This window comes from Equus asinus, chromosome 2 (genome assembly GCF_041296235.1).
Source record: "Equus asinus isolate D_3611 breed Donkey chromosome 2, EquAss-T2T_v2, whole genome shotgun sequence".
NCBI lineage: Eukaryota > Metazoa > Chordata > Mammalia > Perissodactyla > Equidae > Equus > Equus asinus.
In genome coordinates, this window is record NC_091791.1 from 153,747,259 (window position 1) to 153,770,607 (window position 23,349).

The window sequence follows — 23,349 nt, forward strand, 5'->3', positions numbered from 1 at the left end:
TCCTGGGTCTTGTCTCCCCTCCTCGCTGCATCTGCAGCCTTGACACCCCAGCTCTGGAAGTGGTGCTCCACCTGTGGCTGCTGGAGCCCCGCCAGAGGTTTCAGGAGATGCTGATTGACTCAGCCTCTTGGGGAAGAGGCGAAGGGGCTGGGCTGAGGGAGTGACCTGAGGGTGGAGCCCCAATCTGTTTATAGAAGCGTTGGCTCCCTGAAGGCTGCCAGATTCCTGGTCAGTCCCATCCAATTGGAATAGTCAGCCAGCTAGGGAGCTGGCATCTTGGCAGGGGCTGGAGGGGAGCCGGAAGGGTTGCCATGGAGAGACTGACACCCAGGGAACCACTTGGCCATCCTCACCAGGTAACACTGTGTCCGAGTCCGTGGACATCACTCAGGGGCGGGCCTGGGGCCAGGGTGCCTTCCAAGAAGCTTCACACAGCTGAAACTGAGGTGATTTTGGCCACTGGGGAGGGCCTGGCCTCAGACCTGGGGTCTCTACCTAGGCAGAGGCCAAGGGTGGGAGGCAGAGGCTGACAGAGTCTGTGCTTGGGGATGGGGAGTGGCTGGGATGGATGATCAGCATCCATAGAAGACCAGAGCCTCCCCTGTCCACCATGAGTGACCAGGCGGCAGTCCCCTGAAAGCCCCTCCCCTCCTCCCTGCAAAGGCTCCCGTGCCACATCAGCTGCTGTGTGTCACAGAAGAGACCCCACCAGGCCCACAGCCCACCTCTGCAGGCAGCGGACTTCCTGGAACTGGCTGGAGCCCCGGGACCACACTGTGTGTCCCAGGAGCTCTGCCAGCCCAAATCCCCATCCACTGCCCATTATGTACTGGGCCCAGGAGCCATGAGGCTGTGACCAGGCCAGGGAGGCCTGCAAATTGCTCTCCCCACCCCTGCCAAGTGCTTCCCCTCAGCCCAGATTTCTCATCCTCTACCAGAGACCAAGGCCAGAAGGACTGACTCCCCAGGTCTCCGCTGGTGCCCAAGACAGTGGCCATGAAGGGGGCAAAGTGTGCCAAGCTCACTGTCCTGAGGCATTTGCCTCATTCACAGACCTTGCCAGGCTGCTGGAGCCTTGGTGCTGAGACCCAGGCCTGAACTCTAGACTGGTGCTCCTGGAGAGGACTTGCTTAGGACAGGCCAGATACCAGGGAACCCTGGGGAAGACAGGGGACCCTCCACTGAAGGACAACACCTGCTGCCGCAGCCCATGTTAGCCTGAGTCTGGAGGACCCTCCCCAATGTGGACATCAGTAGAAATGCCATGTTGGGGGTCTGGGAGGAACCCAAGGCTGCAGAAGCAGGGTGGTGGAGGGGCTGGACGGCCCTGGCTCCATCTCTTCCTCCCATCAGGAGCCCTGAGCCTCAGAGCCCAGCTGTGGAGGTTTCTGGAATGTTCCCCTTAGTCCTATCTCCCTAGAGAAGGCTGGGCATCCTTCTCCTTCCACCCTCTGCTCAGCCTAGACCCAGCCTAGGGGCAAAACTGAAGCCCAAAGTTCATTGACCCTGGGAGCCTGAATCCGCCCACACATCTGGAAGCACCTCGCTTCCAGCTAATGTTCCTGGGACGGAGTCCCTGAGACCGGGCCCTTGACCCCCAGCCTTCAAGTTGGCTCCTGGGGCAGGTAAGCTTTGCCCAGCCTCTTTCCTGCTGGAATGGAAGTCTGGAGCCTGACCCCGCAGCAAGAGCTTGGCTGGCAGGGCAGGCCAGGCATCCAGGACTCTGGAGCCTGCCCCCACAGCAAGAGCTTGGCTGGCAGGGCAGGCCAGGCATCCAGGACCGGCTCTGGGACATGCCTGCTGTGTGGTCCAGGAACACCAGCTCAGCCTGACTCAGGAGGTGCAGGGCCTGAGACTATGCTTGCAGCTTCCACCACCTTCTCTCCAACCTCCCCTCACTACCCCACCATGGGTCAATGGGTGCCAGCAGGGGAAAACGTGGCCTGCTCATTTTTCTCTTCCTGCTGAAGACCCCACAGTCACAGATACTCTGGACCCAAGTCAGGGGACTCCAGCTCCCTCAAACTCCTTGGGCCACATGCCAAGTGACAGGCAGGGGCCAGCACTGAGCCTCTCCAGAGGGAGGAGGATGGAGGAAGCCCCAGAGTCCCCACACAGGGGGAGAGCTGATGGCTAAGACTCTCAGCAGGAAGGCACTCCCAGGATCCTGCAGGAAGCCAACAGGAATGACAAAGACACTCAGCATGAAGCCACAGGAGAGGGAGGATGAAGAAACCCAGGGGAGAAGCGCAGGAATGGGGCACTCGTCTGGAGTGGCTTTGCTGTGGTCCATTGTCCTTTAAGTTTCTCCATGGCAAGTAGAGATCTGGTCCCGTGGACACTGAGCTGGCCTCTAGCAGACGGCACCTGTGCAGAGCAGAGCCAGGGTCCAGGCAGGAGCCATGGAAGTGGCACTGGTTGCGGAAGAGTGCAAAGCAGGAAGAAGCTTTGGTCTTATCACGCCATCTCCCAACCATGGGATGCTGAATGTCCACCTTGCAAGGACCACACTTGCAGATCACAGGGGCTTATTATAATAAACCTGTGCAGGGTGCCCAAGAAAAGTGACACAGCCAGGCCTCAGGAAGAACAGAAACCCAAACATCCCCCTGGATCCCTGCAGTGCCACGGACCTCAGCAGTAGGGGTTTGAGCATACCCCTTAGTGCTCTGTCCCCTGCAGGACCCAGCCCCCTCTACCTGCCCTCTGCTTTTCCTCCTGCCACCTACTTCTGCTCGTCTTCTCTGCCCCTCTGAGCTTCTGCCCACCCAGTCTCTTCTTCCTCCCCACTGGGCTTGTCTGTGGTCTGATGTGGCTTCACCAGCATTTTAATACACAATGACCTTCACCCTCTGTTCACAGTAATGGCCTGATGCTCTTGGAGTTCCCTAATTCACACTCAAGAGTGGGTGAATACCTGTGGCCATCACAGACCCCTGGGCTCCCCGGGGTTCAGCCTCCCTGGAGTCACATGCTTACTTCCTATCCAGAGAGCTGGGGGGATGCTGGGCATCAGGGTCACATGCTTCACCCCAGGGCTGCCCTCCCTGCGAGCACTGGGGGTGGCAGACCCCAAACTGACATGCCCAGTGTGGTGGTCACTCCTCGGCCCTCAGTTCCCTTCTTTCTCCACTACACCGTGCAGTCTTGTCCCTGAAGGGGCGAGGCCCCAAAATTCCACTCCCCGAGGGGTCTGCCACTCCCTGACTGCTGCAGCCTGGGACCATGCCCCAAGGACGGTGGTGGGCGAAGGGTGTTTGACCCCAGAACACCTGGCAATGAGATGTCACTGAGCATCTCCAGAGAAGCCCCTGCACAGATTGGTGGGGCTTGTGAATGAGCAGGAGGGACTCAGGAGTCGGCTATTTCTCTCCAGGGGGAGGCCTCTGCCTGCTGGCGGCTCACCGTGAAGGTCCTGGAGGCGCGGAGCCTGGGCTGGGCTGACCTGTGTGAGTACCGTTTCCTGGGCTCCAGGGGTGTAGGGACGACTGTGTCCTATGGGAAAGGCCTAGAAAAGTGCGTTGGAGCTGGGCTGGACTGTCCACGGTGGCCACCAGGGTCTCAGTAGGAACCTGGCGAGGCCCCTGAAGAGGGATATGAGAAATTCTCTCTCTTGACACTTCTCTTGATGTTGGCAGTGAGCGAGGCAGACCCCTATGTGATCCTACAGCTGCCAACCACACCTGGAACGAAGTTTAGGACCAAAACAGTCACCAACTCCAGTCATCCCATATGGAACGAGAGCTTCAGTTTCCTAATCCAGAGTCAGGTCAAGGTAAAGGCAAGGGTACCCCCAGCTGCTCACCCGAGGACAGGCCGTACCCTCCACAGGGAGGGTTCTTGGCGTGTACCTTCCCCCAGGGCTCAGTCGGAGAAAGGGATGGGGAGGAGGGTGTCTCCATGCCCCAGCCTGGATGTGCTGTGTTGGAGAGAAGGTATAAACCTATCAAGTGGCTGTGGGCCTGATGTCCAACAAGCTGCTGGTCCTCTCCAAGCCCATCTGTGCAATGGAGATAGTAAGAATCCCCTCCTGATTGGGTGGTTGTGAGGTTAAACGAGATAACACACGGAGGACTCTGAAGACAGTGCCTGTACCGGTACCTTAGGGACCCAGCAAAGCAGGGCTGGAAAACTCTTTGAAAGAATTCTATTTTTTTATAAAGACAAACATTAGCAGTGAGAAATCAGGACCTTGCTGGATTTCCTTTTACTACTTTTAAATTTTACCGTTATTTTTATTTTGAAGTACAAGGCATGGACGCATAATCATCTTTTCTAGTCCTGACCACCAAGTAAGGGTTCAGTGGTGTGAGCTACAGCTGCAAGTAAGTAATGTGCTAAGTTGCTGTTCTCGGGCCCCTAGAATGTTCTGGAGCTGAGCATCTATGACGAGGACTCAGTCACAGAGGATGACACCTGCTTCAAGGTTCTCTATGACGTCTCAGAAGTCCTCCCTGGCCAGCTGCTCCGGAAGACCTTCTCCCTGTGTCCCCAGGTGGGTGGGGAGTCCCCGTGGGCCCCACCTTTCTGGGCTCCAGGCTGGGCAAGTTGCAGTTTCTCCCATCTGTTGGGACGCTGCTGGGTTAAACTTATTCACGGAAGATGGAAACCCCTCCCAGAGATATTTACATTTTAATAGGAAAGGAGAAGGCTTAAGTTGACTGCTACAGACTGAACCACTCAGTAGAGGAATTTTAGTCCTCTATGGGAGGAAGGTATGGGGTGGTGGAGAACTTCCTAAGGTCCCTCAAAACACAGCTCAGGGTAACTAACCCTTTGGGCAGTCCGGGGCTCTGTCACTCCTGCTCACTGCCTCTGATCCTCCTCTGATGCTTCTGTGGTGCCCAAGGCCTGCTATAGGAAGATTTCTGTGCTCTCTCTCTCCAGGTTGTGAAGGGTGGGGTCAGAGGAAGGCAGAGTTCTGGGGTTGGGTCCCCCTCAAGAGGAAGATGAAATGGGCCCTGGGCATCCTCACGCCTCCCTTGGCTTGTGCTCCTCGTCTCCCGCTTCAGCGTTGCAGGGGAGAGAGACCTATTCTCTGCGGACTCACTGGCTGTGGGTGACTTGGGTAGGGAGCCCGTCTTTCCCTAAGCCTCAATTTCCTCCTCTGTAAAATGGGAAGAATTTTAATGCGTGCTTCCCTAGAGACTGCTTGAGATGACCATCCAACGCAGGTAAAAGAACTGTCCACCAGAAAGACGTCCGTAAATGGTGACCTCTTGCTCATCTTTGATTGCAGGGGCAGGAGGAGCTGGATGTGGAGTTCCTGATGGAAGAAACGTGAGTGATATCCCACAGCCCAGAAAGCGTCTCATGACCCGGCTTTGTTCAGGGAAATGTCTTTGACCCACATCTTCCTGTTGGTAAATGCAGCCGAGGTTTGCTGCTCTCATCTCCCCAGCTCTGCCCATCTGGGTCGGGGCATCCCCTTACAGAAATGAGGAGAGGAAGGTCAGCGTTTTCTCTGTTCCTCTCTCTCCCTCTCCCTCCTTACCTTTCACTCTTCAGAAGCATCTCCCCTCACCCTGGATTGTTTCCAGGACTTAGAGTCCGTCAGCTTCACCCAGGGAGCCCTACGTGGGCTGTGAGGGGGCAGGGCAGTGCCGGAAGCATTTGCCTTTGCAAAGCCAGACTCTGGATGGTTTGATTTTTCCAGGTCAGACCGCCCAGAAAGCCTCATCACCAACAACGTCCTTGTGGTAACCACCTTCCCCGGGCTTGTGAGGGGGAGCTGAGGGGGTGGGGGGCCCCAGAGCAGACACTGGGGTCGGGGTGGGGCAGGGCAGCTGCCTGGGGGCTGGGCCAACGCAAGAGCAAGGCTTTGCAGTGAGACGGGCCCTGGCCCCCCAGCCTGGTGGTCACCTGGGTCTGTGGTCAGGAGCTGCAGGGCTTGGAGGGGTCTGGGGCTGAAAGGAACATGGAGAGAGGGGAGGCTGAGGCTCAGGTGAGAGGAGGTTCTGGCCTGAGGCTGGATGGCTGAGAGGGCGTGGGGGGAATTTTCGGTGCTCCTGACGGTGTTGAGTCACATGTGATCAACTCGTAGTTCTTAGCCCTGGAAGGCGGTGAGAAAGCCATGCAGGCCCAGGTCTGGTTCAGGCGTTAATACTGAGGCTCAGAGGGAGTTTCCAGTGTGGAGGGCTTCCAATCTGGGAGCTTTGGGTTAGGGTCAGGGGGTCAATCAGCTCCTACTCTGGACCGTGGAGAGTCCTGGTCAGCTCTCCTTAAACACAGCAAGCTCATGAAGCTGCAGGGGACAGGAATAGGCACAAGGTGGCAAGAGATGCTTTAGAAACTTTCCACTCAGAGTCAAGTCCCGAACAGCAATGCAGGCCTGACCTGGGAGCAGGGCCTGGCCTAACGTGGGGTGAGTAAGGCACCTAGAGCCCCAAACTGAAGGAGGCATCCACCCTCAGGGTCGGGCCAGTGCCTGTTTGATGGGCTAGCGTTACTTTTTCAAAGACACGTTAAAATAGAGTTATACCTACGGCAGCTGCCTCTTAGGTGATGGAATCCAGCGGTGTGTTGTTAAACTCAGCAATTCCACGGGAGAGTTAGTAGCAGGAGTGCAGCGGGCTTCAGGCATATCGGCTGGCACCCTTTGCAGAGAGAACGCAGCAGGCTCACGTGGCAAGTCCGTTAAGTGGAGGACAGTCAGGAGATATTCTAGTTGCTAGAAGTTTAAGTGTTTCTCCAATGCCTTGTGCCCTCATCCTGTGGACCAATGGTGTGCGTACTACTGTTTGGGAGCAGTTGTAGTAGAATGCATCCTGCAGGTTGAAGCCCCAGGGAAACAGAGAAGAAAGAACTGTGCCTGAAGGCTGGGGCCTTTCGGAGAGTCCAGAAAGTTTGGCAAATCGAGGAGAGCTGGGGAGTAGGGTAGATGGGCTCTCCGGGCTGCTCCCAGACATCTGCCTTAGCAGCTGCAGTGGATCAAAGGTGGGGTGGGGGGTTTCTGCATCCAGCCCCACTCTGGACCCCGCTTCTTGTTCTGTGTGTGGTGGATTTGGAACAGCCGGGCTCAGAGGGCGAGGCTGAGGGAAACTCAGCTTCCCCTGGAGAGCTGCTGGCCCATGATGTGGTCTGCCCCAGGCCCGGGAGCTATCATGCCTGGATGTCCGTCTGGACAGCACAAGGAGCACGGCTCTTGTCGCAGGTGAGACCTGCTCAGAACCAGGTCTGGCCTCCGCCTGGAAGATGGGGGACAGACGAGGGCAGCAGGGAAACCTGTGCAGGGCACAGCTCGCCTCTTCCTTCTGGCCCACACAACACAAGGGCAACAGGTCTCCTCTGGGCAGGAGGGTCCCCCTGACCCTGGGGAGAGCATGTCAAAGCAGTGGGAGTCCCATGGAGGTTGGGGGGCCCGGCAGGCTGGGGAGGGCCCTTTCCAGAATCCTGTTTGCCACGGTCCAGCCACCTGCCTCCACCACGTCTGGGCAGTACTGCTGGTTTCCCGGGTCCTTACTGGGGTTCCAGGCTCTTATTCCCCTTGTTCCCCTTGTGTTAACCTGCCCGCTCTCTCTCTAGATCAGGATAAGCTGGAGCTGGAGCTGGTGCTGAAGGGGTCATATGAGGACACACAGACGGCTGCTCTGGACACAGCCTCTGCCTTCTGCTTCCACTACATGGCGGCTCAAGAGGCAGAGCTGAGCGGGCGCCTGAGGGTGGGTGTCAGCTCTGGACCTCTCCCGCCAACCCCAGGCTGGGCAAACTCCAGCTCCTGCGGGCCCCTCCCTGGCCCTCCCCCTGCCAAGGCCCGGCCCCTGTGGCCTTGTCAGTCTCCCCCAGTTTGGCACTGTGCCCTTGGCAGATAGGGAGGACCACCGGGCACCTGGGGTGGGCATAGGGGGGCTGCTCTACCATGCAGGTCTTTGTCTGAACCTTCCAGTGGCTCCTCCAGTGATGCTCTTAGAAGAAAATCCCCTGGGTGTGCCCGGAAGGCCCTGCCCAGCCCAGCCCCTGCCACCTCTTCCACCTCATTTTGTCCCATGCTCCCCTGCCTTCATGATGCTCCAGGCATCCTGGTCTCTCCATGCTTTTCCAACATGCCAACTGCTCTCCCCATCCTCTCTGACTCCTTCCAACACTGCCTGCTCCCCTTCCTCCTCCTTTTTTAGATCTCAGCTCAGACGGCATCTCTTCAGAGGGGCCCTCCTTGACCCTCCATCCTCAATCAACCCCACATACCCACCCTCAGTTACTCTATCATATCACACCGCTTACTTCTTTTCCAACCCTTTCTAACTAACTTAATAAAATCTGTTCACTACCAGTTTCTTTATAAATTCATACACACGAGTCAGTGAGAACCATAAATACTAGCTATTACTACCCTAAATAAATATTAACTATTTTTGTAATTAATAATAATAATTGTAAATATTGTAATTATTTTTGTATTATCAGAGAGGGACTGTGTCTGTCTGGATCACTGTCTAGATACTCAGTAATGATTTGTTGAATAAACGAAAAAATGTATATTTCCCTCCAGAGCTCGGAAAGCAATGGCTGGAACTCAGACAGCTCAGCAGGGCACCTCACAGTGCCCCTGAGGTCCTTGGCTGTGGGGAAGGAGGTGACCATTGACCTTCCTGCTACAAATGTAAGTGGCCTCAACTGGATGGGAAGTGCCAGTGAGGATAAAGATGGGGGAGCCCAAGGCCTGTAGGGGCACCCACATTCCCCTTGGGGTTTACAACATTCCGAGCAGGGCTCTTGCTTTGATTTCAGGTCCCAGGAGTGAGGCTGCAGCTCAAGACTGAGGACTGGTAAGGGACACTCCGATCTGTGGAAGGCCGTGAGGGGTGGGCAGGAGGCAGGGGAGCGCTGTGGAAAGGGTGGTCCTTGGGGTTGGGAGCGGGGAGGTAATTTGGCAGCTGCTGAGCGATGCAGCTGCCCCCTGACCCTTGGATCCTCCACCACTCCAGCCCCAAGGAGGTGGCCGTGCACCTGAGCTTCGACCTGTGTGCGGAGGAGAAAGCCTTCCTGAGCAGGAGGAAGCGGGTGGCGGCCAGGGCCCTGAAGCAGGCCCTGCAGCTGGAAGGGGACCTGCAGGAGCACGAGGTCTGGGAGCGCAGGGGATGTGGCGCAGACACCTTGGCCTGGACTCAAGGGAGCGCCTGCTTCTTCTGCCCTCTCCAGACACTCCAGCCAGCTGAGGCTGGGCAGGGAGCATGTGGGGGAGATGTGGGGCATGCTGAGCTCTGGGGTTCAAACGCCCTTTGGGGCTCTGTCCAGGGCCGAGAGCTGTCACTTCCTGGGGAGGGGCTGGACACTAGCTCTAACCCTGACTCCATCAGGCCCTGACCACGAGGTCCCTTCCCTGGAGGCAGGAGGCAGCTCCATCCTTGTCCTTGTTAGACCAGCCTGTGTCTGTGTGTGATCCAGGTCCCCGTCGTGGGCATCATGGCCACAGGAGGAGGCGCTCGGGCCATGACCTCTCTCTACGGCCACCTGTTGGCCTTGCAGAAGCTGGGCCTCCTGGACTGCGTGACCTACTTTGGGGGCGTCTCGGGCTCTACATGGTGAGGGCCCTGGGGACTGGAAGAGCAGAGATGAGCAGGCCCCAGATGGGAGTGGAGTGGAGGCTAGAGGGACCCTCTATATGGGGAAGCCAAGTGGCTGTGAGCAGTATGGTCTCATGGGAGTCAAGTGGCTTTCTGAGAAGGGAGGAAATACACATGCAGAGGTCCTGCCACGAGCCAGGCCTTGCCAATGTCCACTCCACGCTGCTAGAGAGGTGCAGGGTAGCTGCTTCAGAAGGAGCTGGTTTGAGTCTCTGCAACACCACTACTGGCTGGGTGGGTGACCTTGAGCAACTTATTTCCTCTGATTCTCAGTTGACTCATCACCAAAATGGGGGCAATAATAGCACATACTCCACAGGATGGGAGTGGGACAGCCCAAGTAAAACACTTAACATATCTAACTCGTCCCGGCACTCCAAATTGGTAGCTTGTTTTTCTTTAATTATTACCTCATTTAATCCTCACAACACTCTCTAGGGTGGTGACTCCTATGGCTCCTATAGTATAGATGAGGAAATTGAGGTCAAGAGATGCAATTTTACCTAAAGACAATCTGGCCTCCCTACACCCCACCCTGTCTGTGATGAGGTGAGACTTTTCACTGTTAGAGATTCATTCCTTTGAGTCTTATTGAAATGTGACTTTTAGGAGTAAAAGAGGAATAAACTCCTCAGAGGAGTTTAGGTGACAGTTGTTGACAGAGTCTTAAAGGGCTTCAGGACAGACCTATGAAAACTGGACTAGGGTCTGGAGCTGAGCTGGACAGTACAGTAGCCACTAGCCACATGTGGTTGTGGACCACTTGAAATATGGCTAGAGCAAATTGAGATGTGTTATAAATAAAAAATACACAGTGAATTTTGAAGACTAAGTTTGAAAAAAATTAATTTGTTAATTTTTTATATTGATTACATGTTGAAATGATAATTTTCGGGTATATTGAATTAAATGAAATATATTATTAAAATTGTTTTACTGATCTCTTTTGACTTTTTAAAAATGCGGTTACTAGGAAATTTTAAATGACATACGTGGCTCACACTATATTTATACCGGACAGTGCTGATCTGGAAGGCGAGGAAGCCCTGAGACACATTTTCCAGCTAGGAGGAGCCCTGTTGGAAGTCAGAGGGAGGGAAGTAAGAGTTGCAGTGACCCGTGCTGGGCCTCGGCCTCCTGCTGCACGGTCCCTTTTTTCTCCCAGGACAATGGCCCACCTCTACGGGGACCCTGAGTGGTCGCAGAGAGACCTTGAGGGACCCATCAGACACGCCCGAGAGCACCTGGCCAAGAGCAAGCTGGACGCCTTCTCCCCAGAGCGCCTGGAGAGCTACCGGCGGGAGCTGGAGCTCCGGGCGGAGCAGGGCCACCCCGTGACCTTCGTGGACCTGTGGGCTCTGGCGCTGGAGGCCATGCTGCACGGCCAGGTAGGAGGCCCGTGCGGGGCGGGGCGCGTGCTCGGGTGGGGCTGGCGCGCGCGCGCCTTTCCTGCCAGGGTGGGAGAGACTGCGACCTGGTTCAAGGCTGTGGGAACTCCAGTGTTTCAGTGTTTGCCCAACTTGGAGATGCCGCCTTTTTGAGTCAGGCTATTCTTCGGTTAATTGCCGTCAAACAGAATTGCTGGATCTCCCGAGAGCTAGGGACCAGTCAATGCCAAAGTCAGTAAAGTAAACAAAGCTTTTGCGGTGTGTTTGAGTCAGTGAGATTGCTCCAACAGCTTTTATTTCAGTTATACTGCGTTATGAAATGTATTCTTCTTCTTAATCTTCATGGTAGTGTTAAAAGCACAGACTCTGGAGCCAGATTCCCTGGGTTCTAATCCCAGGGCCTCTTACCAGCTCTGTGTCCTCAAGCAAGTTACTTAACCTTTCTGTGCCTCAGTTTTCTCATCTGTACAATGGGAATGAGAATAGTACTTAGCTCATAAGGTTGTTGTGAGTACTCAGTGGTCCCTTGGTATAGAGTAAGCATGAAGTGTTAGCTGTTATATTTCTTTACTATTGTGCAAACAGCATCAAGACAAAACTGAACATATGCATTTTTTATATATTGCTTCCTTAAGGAAAGTTTAGTAAGTTAACTGCTAAATCTCAGATGAACTGATCAAATTATTAAAATCAGTGATTGTTTCACTGTTGTTTTACTGCACAGAGCTATCTGAACAAAGTTTCTTTTAAAGCATTTGAAAGGACTAAAACTCAAAAAGTTTCTTTAATATGCATAACAAAAAAGTAAACTATCAAATAAATTAGCAGAGGAAGGATTCTTATCTTTCTTTTCAGAACTTTGACCAAGAATGCTTATCATGTAAACTAACCAAAAATGAATTTGCTTTGAATTTTTTTCTTTACATTTTCTTGCGGGCAAGCACAATGCTACTTGGAAATCACCAACCATTCGTATTTTTTATTTTTTCGTTTAAAAATACTTGTTGTAAAAATCTTAATATTTGTTATTAAATTTTTACTATGCTTCAGACCTAAGAAAGTGCATAAAGCATAGAGAATAATGTAATGAGTATGCATGATCTCACCAACCAGCCTAGGAATTGAAATGTTACAGAAAGGGCTGAAGCCCCCTGGGGACCCCTCCGCAGCCCCATTTCCTTCCCACCCCCAGAGGTAACCACCATCCTGAATTTAGGTTTATCATCACATGCCTATCTGCAATCTGTACACTTTATTATGTTACATAATACATAACATAACTACATAACATGTATTTTATATACCTTTATTATATACACCTTTATTACATAGACTTTAGTAAAAATATATATCCTTAAGAAAAATATAATATTTGCACGAATGGTTTGTATAAGTCTCCTCGTGCACATGTGTAAGAGATTCTCTAAGCCTTGAGGATGTCTGCCTACCGGTGGAATTGTTAGGCCGTTGGTTAAGTGTGCCTTCCACTTTCCCAGCTGTTATCAAATTGTTCTCCAGAAGGCTCGTATGAATTCGCACTCTCACCACCAGTGTCTCGTCGTTTCTTTTCCTCTACATGCTCTTTAGGCTTTTCAATTTTTGTTCATTTTATAGGCGTAAAATGAAATTTTATTGTAGTTTTCCATTTCCTTGATTTTTAGTGTGACATCATGTTTGCAAGTTTGTCACTGCAACTTCCTCTTCTACGGATTACCTACTCAAATCCTTCTCCATTTTTCTGTTTAATTCTTCTTTTTTATATTTTGTGGCAATTTTTTGTATATGCTAGATATTGTCTTTATCAGTTCTAATAGATTTTGATGCATAATTTTAATATTATCCAGTGTATCATTTTTTTCCTTTACAGTTTGTGCTTTTAGTGTCTTCCTTAAGAAATCTTTCCCTCCCCCAAAGTTATGAGATCTTCCTATATATTCTTTTTTAAAAAAATATTTATTTATTTATTTATTTTGAGGATGATTAGCCCTGAACTAACATCTGTTGCCAATCCTCCTCTTTTTGCTGAGGAAAACTGGCCCTGAGCTAACATCCATGCCCATCTTCCTCTACTTTATACATGGGATGCCTACCACAGCATGGCTTGCCAAGTGGTGCCATGTCGGCACCCGGGATGCGAACCAGGGAACCCTGGACCGCTAAAGTGGAACATAACCACTGCGCCACCAGGCTGGCCCCCTATATATTCTTATAAAAGTTTTAAAGATTTGGTTTTCAGAATTAGGCCTTTAATCCACCCTGAATGTATCGGCAGGTCTTATGTGTATGGGAATCCAGTTTTATTACTTTCCCATATGGATAGCAAACTTTCCCAATATCACTTATTGATTTTTTTTTTCTCTACTGATCTGATTCTGCTTCTGTCGTGTGTCAGCTTTCATATATTCACGGGACTCTTCCTGAGTTCTATTCCATTCTAATGGGGCTGGTTCTCCATCCGTGTGCCAGTATCGCAGTGGCTGAGTTACTCTACCTTTGTAATAAACCTTGGTATCTGACAGGGCCAACGTACCCCCATCCGCCACCTGGCTTCTTCTCGGAATCACCTTGGCTACCTTTGGCCCTTTCTTCTTCTGTACACATAAGAGAATCAGCTACGCAAGTTTCATGATAAATGTTGTTGGGATTTTTATAGAAATGGCTTTGAATTTATCAAACCAATGTAATTACTTGAAATATTTTTATTTTCTTAATATAGTTTGTGTATTCTTTGGATCTACTGTTTAAGTTTATGTTCGGTTTTGAGAGTGTTGTGTTTTATTAACTGACTGTTCTGCCTGGTGGCAGCATCTGGTTACTATGAGTGGGAGAAGCTGGTTTTGATGGTTCACTTTATGAGGTACTAGAAAATGCAGTTTGATCCGAGACTAGAAAGAAGACTTTAATTGCCGTTTGATCCTCCAGTAATGACTTAATGCATGGTTTTATGGACAAGGTTTATAGTCATTTTTAAAAAGTCAAACTTAATTAGTTTTTTGTTGTTCACAAGAATAAAAAATCTTGTAAAATTATTGAACAACAGAATGTTCTTTTTTTTTTTAAAGATTGGCACCTGAGCTAACAACTGTTGCCAATCTTCTTTTTGTTTTTCCTACTTTTTCTCCCCAAATCCCCCCAGTACATAGTTGTATATTTTAGTTGTGGGTCCTTCTAGTTGTGGCATGTGGGACGCCACCTCAGTGTGGCCTGACTAGTGGTGTCCGCGCCCGGGATCTGAACTGGTAAAACCCTGGGCCGCTGAAGCGGAGCGTCCCAACTTAACCACTCGGCCACGGGGCCCGCCCCAACAATCTATTCTTAAAATAGCACCCTTGTGGTTTTAAAACTTTTGTCGCCATATGAAAGCTTTTCAAATATTGTTTCTTTTTTTCTGGGTTATCATGTTTTATGTCTTAAAGCCAGCATTCATTGTATGCTTTTTAAAATAATTCTTTATTCAGAAAAATTTCATGTTGGTTTCAAATTTTACCTATCGTCTCTATCCCATGCTAATCTACAGTACCAAAAGTCAGTTTAAAGTGTCGGAAAATACAACTCCATTCATAACGAACCTCAGTTTCATTCATATTAAATATTATTAGAGAAATATTATACCCTGAACTTTACTCAGAACATGGTTAGTCTACATACTTCTACACTTGTCGCTTTGGTTTTGGTGAAAACCCACCCGTAAAATGCACCTGTTACGATCAGTGCTTCTCAAACCGTCTCTTTGAAACGTTTTTCTTTAATCTTTTGCTGGCACGTACTCAGCTGCTTGGGAGCGGCTCACCCTTCCTCAAGGAGAAACTCACAGTTTTTCTCTTCTCTTTTCCTGACTTAAGAAGGTCTTAAGTGTTTTTCTTCAACTCTGGACAAAAGGTTTTGCACACACGCTTTAATCCCACCCCATACAATGTCCAGACCACATCAACATGTTGCCACGCTCCCACCCTTCAGGTGGGACCCGCGAGTCGTCAGAGTGGTGTTCTGCAGAGTTGGGGGTCCTCGTTTGGAAACGGGGGGGCTAGAGCCGGACAGGCCTGTGGTGACTTACTGGTAGCTAGTCAAAGGAAGAGGAAGACTGGGAGCTGTCTCAGTAGATGGGGGGGGGTGCTGGCCCTTTTCCAAACCTTTCCCCAGGGCAGAAATTGTGCATCTGTAGTAAAAGGACACATTTTCCCTCAATGTACATGTCAAAAGAGCAGGCAAACAGGATTCCTAAAGAAAAATTGCAGGTATTAATCAGGCCCCCTCTCACTCAACAAGTACATACATTCACACCCATAGGACTGACTTGTAGATACGACGAATCGTCCTGCCAGCGGACTCGAGACTTAGTTGGGGATTTCCCTTTGGATTTCCTGTAACTCAAGTCATATTGGGTATCACTGAAGAGCTGGGGAAGTGATGACTGTGGTTGACACATGAGTGCTCTTATCTCATGACAGAGGGCTGCCAGGAGGGAAGAGGAGGTTCCCCGTGGGTGTGGACGGGGACTCCTCACTGCTGGGCTAGAATCCTGGGACGCACACCTGGCTGATCATCGGAAACACCTGAGGAGATTTTTAAAAAGGCAAATTCCTAAGTGGCTCCTGCAGATTCTCAGAAGAGCCCCCTGATCAGTATATTTAACACGCTGTCTAAGTAAATCCGATGATAAGGGCTGACTTGGTAGGTTGGGAACTCCCAAGGTCCAGCTGCTGAGTGAGGTGCCTTCCAGCTCAGAGAGCCTAGGAGAGGGATGCACGTTCGTGGCACACGTACGGCTCCATCAGAAACAGCCCAGGGCCTGTGGCGGCAGAGCCCTCCCAAGGTGAGGCTCCATGCAGCCGCCACCATTCACCTTACTGTCGCTTGAGATGAACCCTATTTGCATCTTTGGTCCAGGACAGAAGGAGAACTTTCTGTGCCCCTAGAACTCGGTGAGGCTTGGTAGAGGGGTGAGGGGCTCACCTCCCCAAAAGGCAAGCCACAGTCCTGGCCATCAAAGGCAGGGCCTGGAATTTTATTGAAGAGAAAATTAGAAACAGAAGGCAAGAATGAACACTGGGGTAAACTTCACACTGTGCAAAGCAGGAAAGAAGTGGGTGCGGAGGGGAGGCAAGGATGTCAGGAAAGCATTGGGAGGGGCTGAAACTTGAACTGCATTAAGGTGAACCCAGAAGGGGTGGCCCATCCCCTGGCAGAGCTTACAATGTATACTAAATGGGGATTCCTGTGTCCTTTCGGGAAAGCAATGAGTGTGTGTGCATGCGCATGTGGATGGGTATGTGTGTTGTGCCTTTGTGTCTGTGTGTCAGGGTCCACCCTTTAACCCATAAAGTTGGGGCCGCTGGAACCACAGAATGCAGGGGTGGGGTGTCACTGTTGACATTGTGGTGCTTGTAAATGGTACTCTATGAAGATATGCAGTGCACAACCTGCATGGCCCTACATGGCGACCCTGCATATGGGGCTGGTCAGAACCTGGGGGTGGGAGTGGGAACTGAATGTGTGTACCCACGTATGACACCCGAATCCTGATGGGGGAGCTGCCTCCTCACCCCCAGCCTGTGCCCCTGCCCCACTCCTGTCCTGGTGGAGTTGCTTCCTCCATGGTGCTCCCAACCTCACTTAGGCCCTCATGCCCCCACCCTAGGTGATGGATCAGAAGCTGTCAGGACAGAGAGCTGCACTGGAGCGGGGCCAAAACCCCCTGCCCCTCTACTTGAGCCTCAATGTCAAAGAGAACAATCTGGGGACCTTCGACTTCAAGGGTACAGTCCTCAGTTCTGTCCACTTCACCCTCCAATACATACACACACAGCATACACAAATACTTCCTCTGCGCCCTGTGAGTCTCCAGAGAATTCAAACAGAAAACTCCTGCACAGATCGCCTGTGCAGCCACCTGGAAGGGTGGTGGTTCTGAGGGCTGATGAGCCAGCCAGTGGAGCTCGCTGTCCTGGAGGGGAGTGGGTAGGCGTCGGGGCTGGTGGGGGGGTTGTGGTCAAGGGGCTGGGTGGGGGAGTGGTCAGCCCAGGGGTCAGCCAGGCAGGGAGGAGGCTGTGGCCTGCTGGGGGGCAGTACCTTTGGCCTTTGTCAGAGGCAGGCTCCCCCCAGCCCGCTCTCCTCCCATCCCTGCCTCTGCCTCCTCTCTCAGAGTGGGTTGAGTTCTCCCCCTATGAGGTCGGGTTCCTGAAGTACGGTGCCTTCGTCCCCTCCGAGCTCTTTGGCTCTGAGTTCTTCATGGGGCGGCTGATGAGGAGACTCCCTGAGTCCCGGATCTGCTTTCTGGAAGGTGAGGGTGGTCACTTTGAAGACCCTGGACAGTCTCGGGCCGGGCCTGTCTGACTGGACGTGACTCCTGTACTCGGGTCTGGCAGAGCCCCCGGGTAAGGGCCAAGGTTGAGCTGGGGAAGCCCCACTGGGGCAGCCTGCTCCCTGCTCCCATTTTCCATCCGCACCTAAGGGTGGGGGACCACTGGCTTCCAGGCGATGGGAGCAGGGTGCTGAGGCCTGAGGCTGACCTCTCATGGGGATTTGGCCTCCAGGTATCTGGAGCAACATTTTCTCCCTGAACTTGCTGGATGCCTGGTATGACCTCACCAGCTCTGGTGACGACTGGAGACAGCATATCAAGGACAAGATCAGGGACCTAGGTAGGAAAGGGACACAGTGAGGGGAGCCGAGGATGAGGCCACTTCCCCTTCAGACGCTGCAGGGGCTGGGGCCTGTGGGCTGTCAGAAGAGAGGCATGGCCAGGCATTTACAGGCCCCTCACTGGACCAATGTCTGTTTCTCTGGGCCCAGAGGAGCCCTCTGCCTCCTCAAGGACCTCCTCAAGGCCAGAGACCTCTTGGCTGCAGCCTGGAACAGCACTGGCCCAGGCGTTTAAGGGCTTCCTGACCAACAGGCCGCTCCACCAGCACAGCTCCAACTTCCTCCGGGGCCTCCAGCTGCACCAGGACTACTGTGGCCAGAAAGCCTTCTCCACCTGGGCGGGTAAGGACCACTGCCATGTGTCCTCAGGTAACAAGGTTGGGCTCCCAGGTGGAGATGGACCATGGCTGGGACTGGCAGAGGCCTGGGGTGGGGGGAGTCACAGCATCCACTTCTGGGATGTGGCCTGGAGACGGTCTTGGGAAGGGCTGGGGTGGCATGTGCACTCAGAGGGTGACACCAGAGGCAAGAAGGGGACATGGAGGCAAATGTGATATGAAGGGGGCGAATGGATGATCTGTGGCAGAGGGGCTGCCCCTGACCATAGCTGTCTCCCTTGTCAGACTGCCAGCGAGACTCCACCCCTGGCCAACTGACCCCATGGGAGCGCCAGCTCTGCCTCGTGGATGCCGGCTTCTTTCTCAACACCAGCTGTCCCGCCATGCTCCGGCCAGGCCGCAGGCTGGACCTCATACTCTCCTTTGACTACTCCCTATCCTTGCCCTTTGAGGTGCCAGACCCTCTGCCTGGCCAGGCTAAGCTCCTGAGCAGTAGGACCCCTGAGCCACTGGCCCAGACCTCCTTGGTTCCCAAGGGGAGGGGGGTTGACAGGCTCTGACCCACAGGCTCCTGCCAGCGTCCCTGGTTGGGAAGGGCTGTGGAGGTGCTGGGGCCCTGGGCTTCCAGGCAGGGGGAACAGCTGGACAGAGCCGAGAGGAGACCCTGTCCTGTCCACATCCATCCCCCCGGGGCCTCCCTGGGGACCCTGGGGGGCGGTGGGTAGGGCCATGATATAGAAGTGGGTCCCCTACTAGCGCCCTCTAGGCTGTGGGATTTGAAAACCCAGCAACAGCAATCCTAAGTGGAGGCAGGGTGCTAGGTCTGTACTGCATCTACAGATTTTAACCAAACAATATAGTAGACTGCCAGGATCTTTCACCTCCTTCCGAGGTACCATGTAGCTTAACTGGGCCACGAACAGGACAGAACCAGGTTGTCTTGACACTGAACAGTCAGTCTGGGCTGGAGCCGTCCTAGCATCTTCTTGAGCGCTGACCTGGGATGACCGGGAACTAACTGGTTCTCTCTGGGCCGCCCTCTGCCCCCCCAGGTGCTGCAGCACACAGAGCTGTACTGCCGGGGCCAGGGGCTGCCGTTCCCCCACGTGGAGCCCAGCCCTCAGGACCAGCACCAGCCCAGGGAGTGCCACCTCTTCTCGGACCCCACCTGCCCTGATGCCCCTGTCCTCCTGCACTTCCCGCTTGTCAATGCCTCCTTCAAGGACCACTTGGCCCCTGGTGAGGCAGCCCCTCCCTCTCTAACAGCCTGGCAGCCTGGCCCCTCCCCAGTTCCCCTGTGGTCAGCGGAGGGGGAGAGTCTCAGGCTGGTCCGATCTAGTTTTGGCCTGAAGGCCCACATCCCCACAGGGGCCCTCTGTGAAGTCGCTGTGCTGCTGTCCTCTTTGCTATGACCCAGGCTTGTTGGGGCTCTCCCTTCCCTAGTCCCCCTAACTACACCTGGGCTCCTCTGCTCTCCTGCCCTATGGGGTGGTGTGTGGGAATTCCTGCATCCGGAGGCCCTCCCGCATTGTCCCTGTCTGCAGCCATCTCCACCACTGCTCAGGCACCAACCTGTTGGAGGACTTCATAAAGGCCAGGACAGAGAGACCCCAGTCCCTCTCTCTCTGACTCCCCTCAACCTACCTGGGTTTTCAGTGGGCCTCTCTATCATCCTGCCCCAGCCCAGGCTGGGGTCCTTTCTTAGGGAGCTGGGCCTCTACTCCGGGGCCCCCAGAATCTAAACCCTCATCACGTTCCTTCCAATCCTCATCTTCCACCAACTGGCCAGACTTCTATTTCCTTTTGGTGGGAAAACCTAATTTCTGCCTTTGTGCATTATTCCTGGCTTTCCAGTTCCCGCCATACTTCCAAACCTTCCAGCTTTACTCTTAACATGCTCAGCCCACATCTTGGAATTCTCTTTCTCTCTCAACAAAGACTGGTTCTTGCAAAGCAAAAGCCTTTTGGTTTTCAGACTCTTGTTTCCATCCTGGGTTTTTAAGTATCCATTCACTAACCTAATTGACTTTGCTGTTCTGGCTGTTTCCACCTTACCCCCAAAGGTGACAGATATGGGGTTGCGTGAGTAGTGGAAGAAGGGTAATGCTGCAAGGAAATGTGGGGAGCAAATCCTTCCTATCTCAAATAGCATCCTAGTATCCACATTTATATTCTGGGCAAAGGACACAGAGGGCTGGGAGAGAAGCAGGGAGCCCCTTCTGTGGGGAGCAGCCCAACCCCGTGCCCAGCTGTGGAGGCCTATGGGTCCTGCTCCTCACCCCCTCACTCCCCTGGGCAGGTGTCCAGCGCAGTCCTGCACAGCTCCCGGCCGGCCAGGTGGACCTCACTGGGGCTACCTCACCCTATTCCCTGTTCAACATGACCTACAAGGAGGAAGACTTTGACCGCCTGCTGCAGCTCAGTGACTACAACGTACGGAACAGCCAGGGTGCCATCCTGCAGGCCTTGAGGACCGCTCTGAAGCACCGGGCCCTGGGGGCCAGGCCTCCAGGGGCGCAGACTTGAGGCTGCTCAGGGGCCCCAGGATCCTGAGGGCCACACTCGGACCCTCTCAGGGCTGGGGGCTTAACCCAGTCACAGCTGGGCACGGCCACAGCCATTGCTGGGGGGGAGTCCCCTGGCTCTCCCAGGCCTGGGCCACCCCTGCAGCTGGTCTCACTGCCCAGAGGGGCTGTGTCCCACCCACACTTCTCCCTCACCTTTGTAGCTGGTTTGAGAGGAGCCAAAAATAAACTCCTCACCAGGCTGGTGTGTAGAACAGCTGGTCTGACCAGACGAACGTTCACACGTAATGATTGTCATGTTTGAGCAGAATGGATTTGGGGCACAAGCTGGAGGTGTCAGACCAGGAGTGGGGACAGGTAGGGCAGGGGATGGCCTGACTGAGGGGTGGCTCCAGCGATCAGGAGTCACAGTCTGTCCTGAGAGTCATCTCTTCCTCTCCCTCGTCTTTCTTCTTCTTTTTTTTTTTCTCTTGAGCAGACAAACCAGTTTACTCATACAAGAAAAAGTCCATTTAGATTGTTTTGCAAAACAAGTGGAACTTAACTAGGACCACTTCTTGTAAATGCCTCTAAACATCATAAACAAAACTCAAACTGTTCCCCAAAATTGATATGAGGTGACCACTTTTAACCAATTCCCTATCACTAATAAAACTGTAAAGTTACAACCAATCACTGTGAAGAGTGGACAGCCGCTGCCTCCTCACTGAGTGAGCTGCCCTATGACAATATACCTCTGAGCCTCGTTCTATATTCTGACATAAGAATGGCAATACCTGCTTTCTTTTGTTTGCTGTTAGCTTGGAGTATGGTCTCCCATCCCTTCACTCTGAGCCCATGTTTGTCTTTAGAGCTGAGATGTGTTTCCTGGAGGCAGCATATTGTTGAGTCTCGTTTTTTATCCATCCAACTACTCTGAGTCTTTTGACTGGAGAATTTGATCCATTTATATTTAGAGTGATTATTGATATATGAGGGCTTAATGCTGCCATTTTATCTCTTGTTTTATGATTGTTCCATACAATGGAAATTGTTTCTTTTTCCTTCTATTTCTGTCCGGCATTTCAATTTGATGGTTTTCTGTGATGGTTTTATTAGTTTTCTATTTGTTTATGATTTGTGGCTCTGCTCTGATTTTTTGTTTCATGGTTACCATGAGGTTTATATAAAATATTTCATAGATGAGATAGGCCATTTTCTCATAGCTTCTTATCTCCATGAGCCTAAGCAGCTTCCATCCCTTCCCTCTGCCCCTTCTATGTTTTTGTGGTCAGAAATTATTCTTTTTGGTCTTGTGAGTTTGTGACTAAATTGAAGTGTTCACAGTTATTTTTGATGCTTTCCTTCCCTTTATCTTTTATGTTATAAGTGTTTGCTAACCTGTTCTGATAGAGTGCTGCAGTTTTCTGGTTCTGTTTGTCTGTTTATCTCCTTGCTCAAAGCTTTGTAAACCTTTGCCTTTTAGTTTCAGGTAGAAAGGCTCCCTCCATCGTTTCTTGTAAGGCAGGTCTCATGGCAATGGACTCCCTCAGCTTTTGTTTATCTGGGAAAGCTTTTATTTCTCCATCATATCTGAAGGATAATTTTGCTGGATAGAGTATTCTTGGCTGATAGTTTTGTCTTTGAATGTTTTGAATATATTATTCCACTCTCTTCTAGCCTGTAGAGTTTCTGCTGAGAAATCCACTGAAAGCCTGATGGGGCTTCCTTTATAGGTTATTTTCTTCTGCCTTGCTGCCCTTAATATTTTTTCTTTGTCATTGACTTTTGCCAGTTTTAATATTATATGCCTTGGAGAGGGTCTTTTTGCACTGATGTAATTAGGAGTTCTTTTGGCTTCATGTATTTGTATGTCCAGTTCCTTCCACAGTTGTGGGAAATTCTCAGCTATTATTTCTTTGAACAAACTCTCTGCTCCTTTCTCCATCTCGTCTCCCTCTGGGATGCCTATAATCCTTATGTTACTTTTTGTAATTGAGTCAGATATTTCTCATAACATTTCTTCACTTTTTAAAAAAATATTAGTTCTCTCTCCTCCTCCACCTAAAGCATTTCTAGGTTTCTATTTTTGAGGTCACTAATTCTCTCCTCCATAAGATGTGCTCTATTTTTTATGCTTTCTACATTATTTTTTTATCTCATTAATTGTGTTCTTCATATCCAGAATTCATTTTGGTTTTTTTTGGACTTCATTCTCTTTGGTGATGTATTCCTTCTGTTCATTAATTTTATTCCTGACCTCATTGAACAGTCTTTCCGAGTTTCCTTTAACTCATTGAGTTTCTTTATGACAGCTCTTTTGAATTTTCTGTCAGTTAGATCACAGTCTTCTGTGACTTCACGTTTGGTTTCTGGAGAGTTGTCGTTTTCCTTCTGTTCTGCAGGGTTACTGTAGTTCCTCATGGTGTTCGATAAATTGATCCTCCGCTGGCACATTTGTGGCAGTAAACACCTTTTCTTATTTGGGTGCAGCTTTGGTTACTTTGGTCCTGGTCCCCTGGGTCTCATGTTCCTCCACTGGCTCTCCCTGGGCTTGGATGCTGCTGTCCTGTGCACCACCTGTGCTGCTGTTCCTGGCTTGTCTTGGGGTGCTGGTTGCACACTGCCAGGGGTGCTGGGATCACGGGCCTCACCCTTGCTGGTGGGGACCTGGGGACTTGTATATAGCCGCTGCTGCTGGTGGAGCTGGTGTTGGAGTTGCCGCCACTGGGGGCTGGGTCAGAGTTTCTGCTGTGGTTCCTGCAGCTTCTAGTCACCTGCCACTACTTGTGGGGTAGGGGCAGGGGCTGTTATTTCTGTTCCTGCACCATCTGCTCATAGTTGTGCTGGTGGGGCCACTCTGCATTCACATGGGCTGGCCTGCAGCTGCTCAGTGGGTTGCGCTGGTATGGGC

General features: G+C 51.9%; 1 protein-coding gene across 4 annotated transcripts in view; it reads left to right on the top strand.

Annotated features, from left to right (window-relative positions):
- Positions 1–209: 209 nt before the first annotated feature.
- PLA2G4D (phospholipase A2 group IVD) overlaps positions 210–23,349 on the top strand; it is a 32,645-nt gene continuing 9,505 nt past the window's right edge. For 2 of the 4 annotated variants that reach the window (XR_006523377.2, XR_011499926.1), the window contains exons 1-20: positions 210–356; positions 3,377–3,449; positions 3,639–3,775; positions 4,364–4,495; positions 5,240–5,280; positions 5,657–5,699; positions 7,090–7,153; positions 7,525–7,661; positions 8,489–8,599; positions 8,728–8,765; positions 8,925–9,060; positions 9,385–9,521; positions 10,729–10,951; positions 16,590–16,707; positions 17,094–17,231; positions 17,485–17,592; positions 17,744–17,935; positions 18,217–18,383; positions 18,984–19,170; positions 20,231–20,364. Coding sequence is in view for 2 of the 4 variants with exons in the window: in XM_014857324.3 (XP_014712810.2) it covers positions 312–356; positions 3,377–3,449; positions 3,639–3,775; positions 4,364–4,495; positions 5,240–5,280; positions 5,657–5,699; positions 7,090–7,153; positions 7,525–7,661; positions 8,489–8,599; positions 8,728–8,765; positions 8,925–9,060; positions 9,385–9,521; positions 10,729–10,951; positions 16,590–16,707; positions 17,094–17,231; positions 17,485–17,592; positions 17,744–17,935; positions 18,217–18,383; positions 18,984–19,170; positions 20,231–20,457 (2,454 nt within the window). In the remaining 2 variants the exon portion in view is untranslated. Of the gene's footprint in view, positions 357–3,376; positions 3,450–3,638; positions 3,776–4,363; positions 4,496–4,900; positions 5,069–5,239; positions 5,281–5,656; positions 5,700–7,089; positions 7,154–7,524; positions 7,662–8,488; positions 8,600–8,727; positions 8,766–8,924; positions 9,061–9,384; positions 9,522–10,728; positions 10,952–16,589; positions 16,708–17,093; positions 17,232–17,484; positions 17,593–17,743; positions 17,936–18,216; positions 18,384–18,983; positions 19,171–20,230; positions 20,711–23,349 lie in introns of those variants that run through there. The other 2 variants (XM_014857324.3, XM_044765084.2) reach the window with 2 other exon arrangements.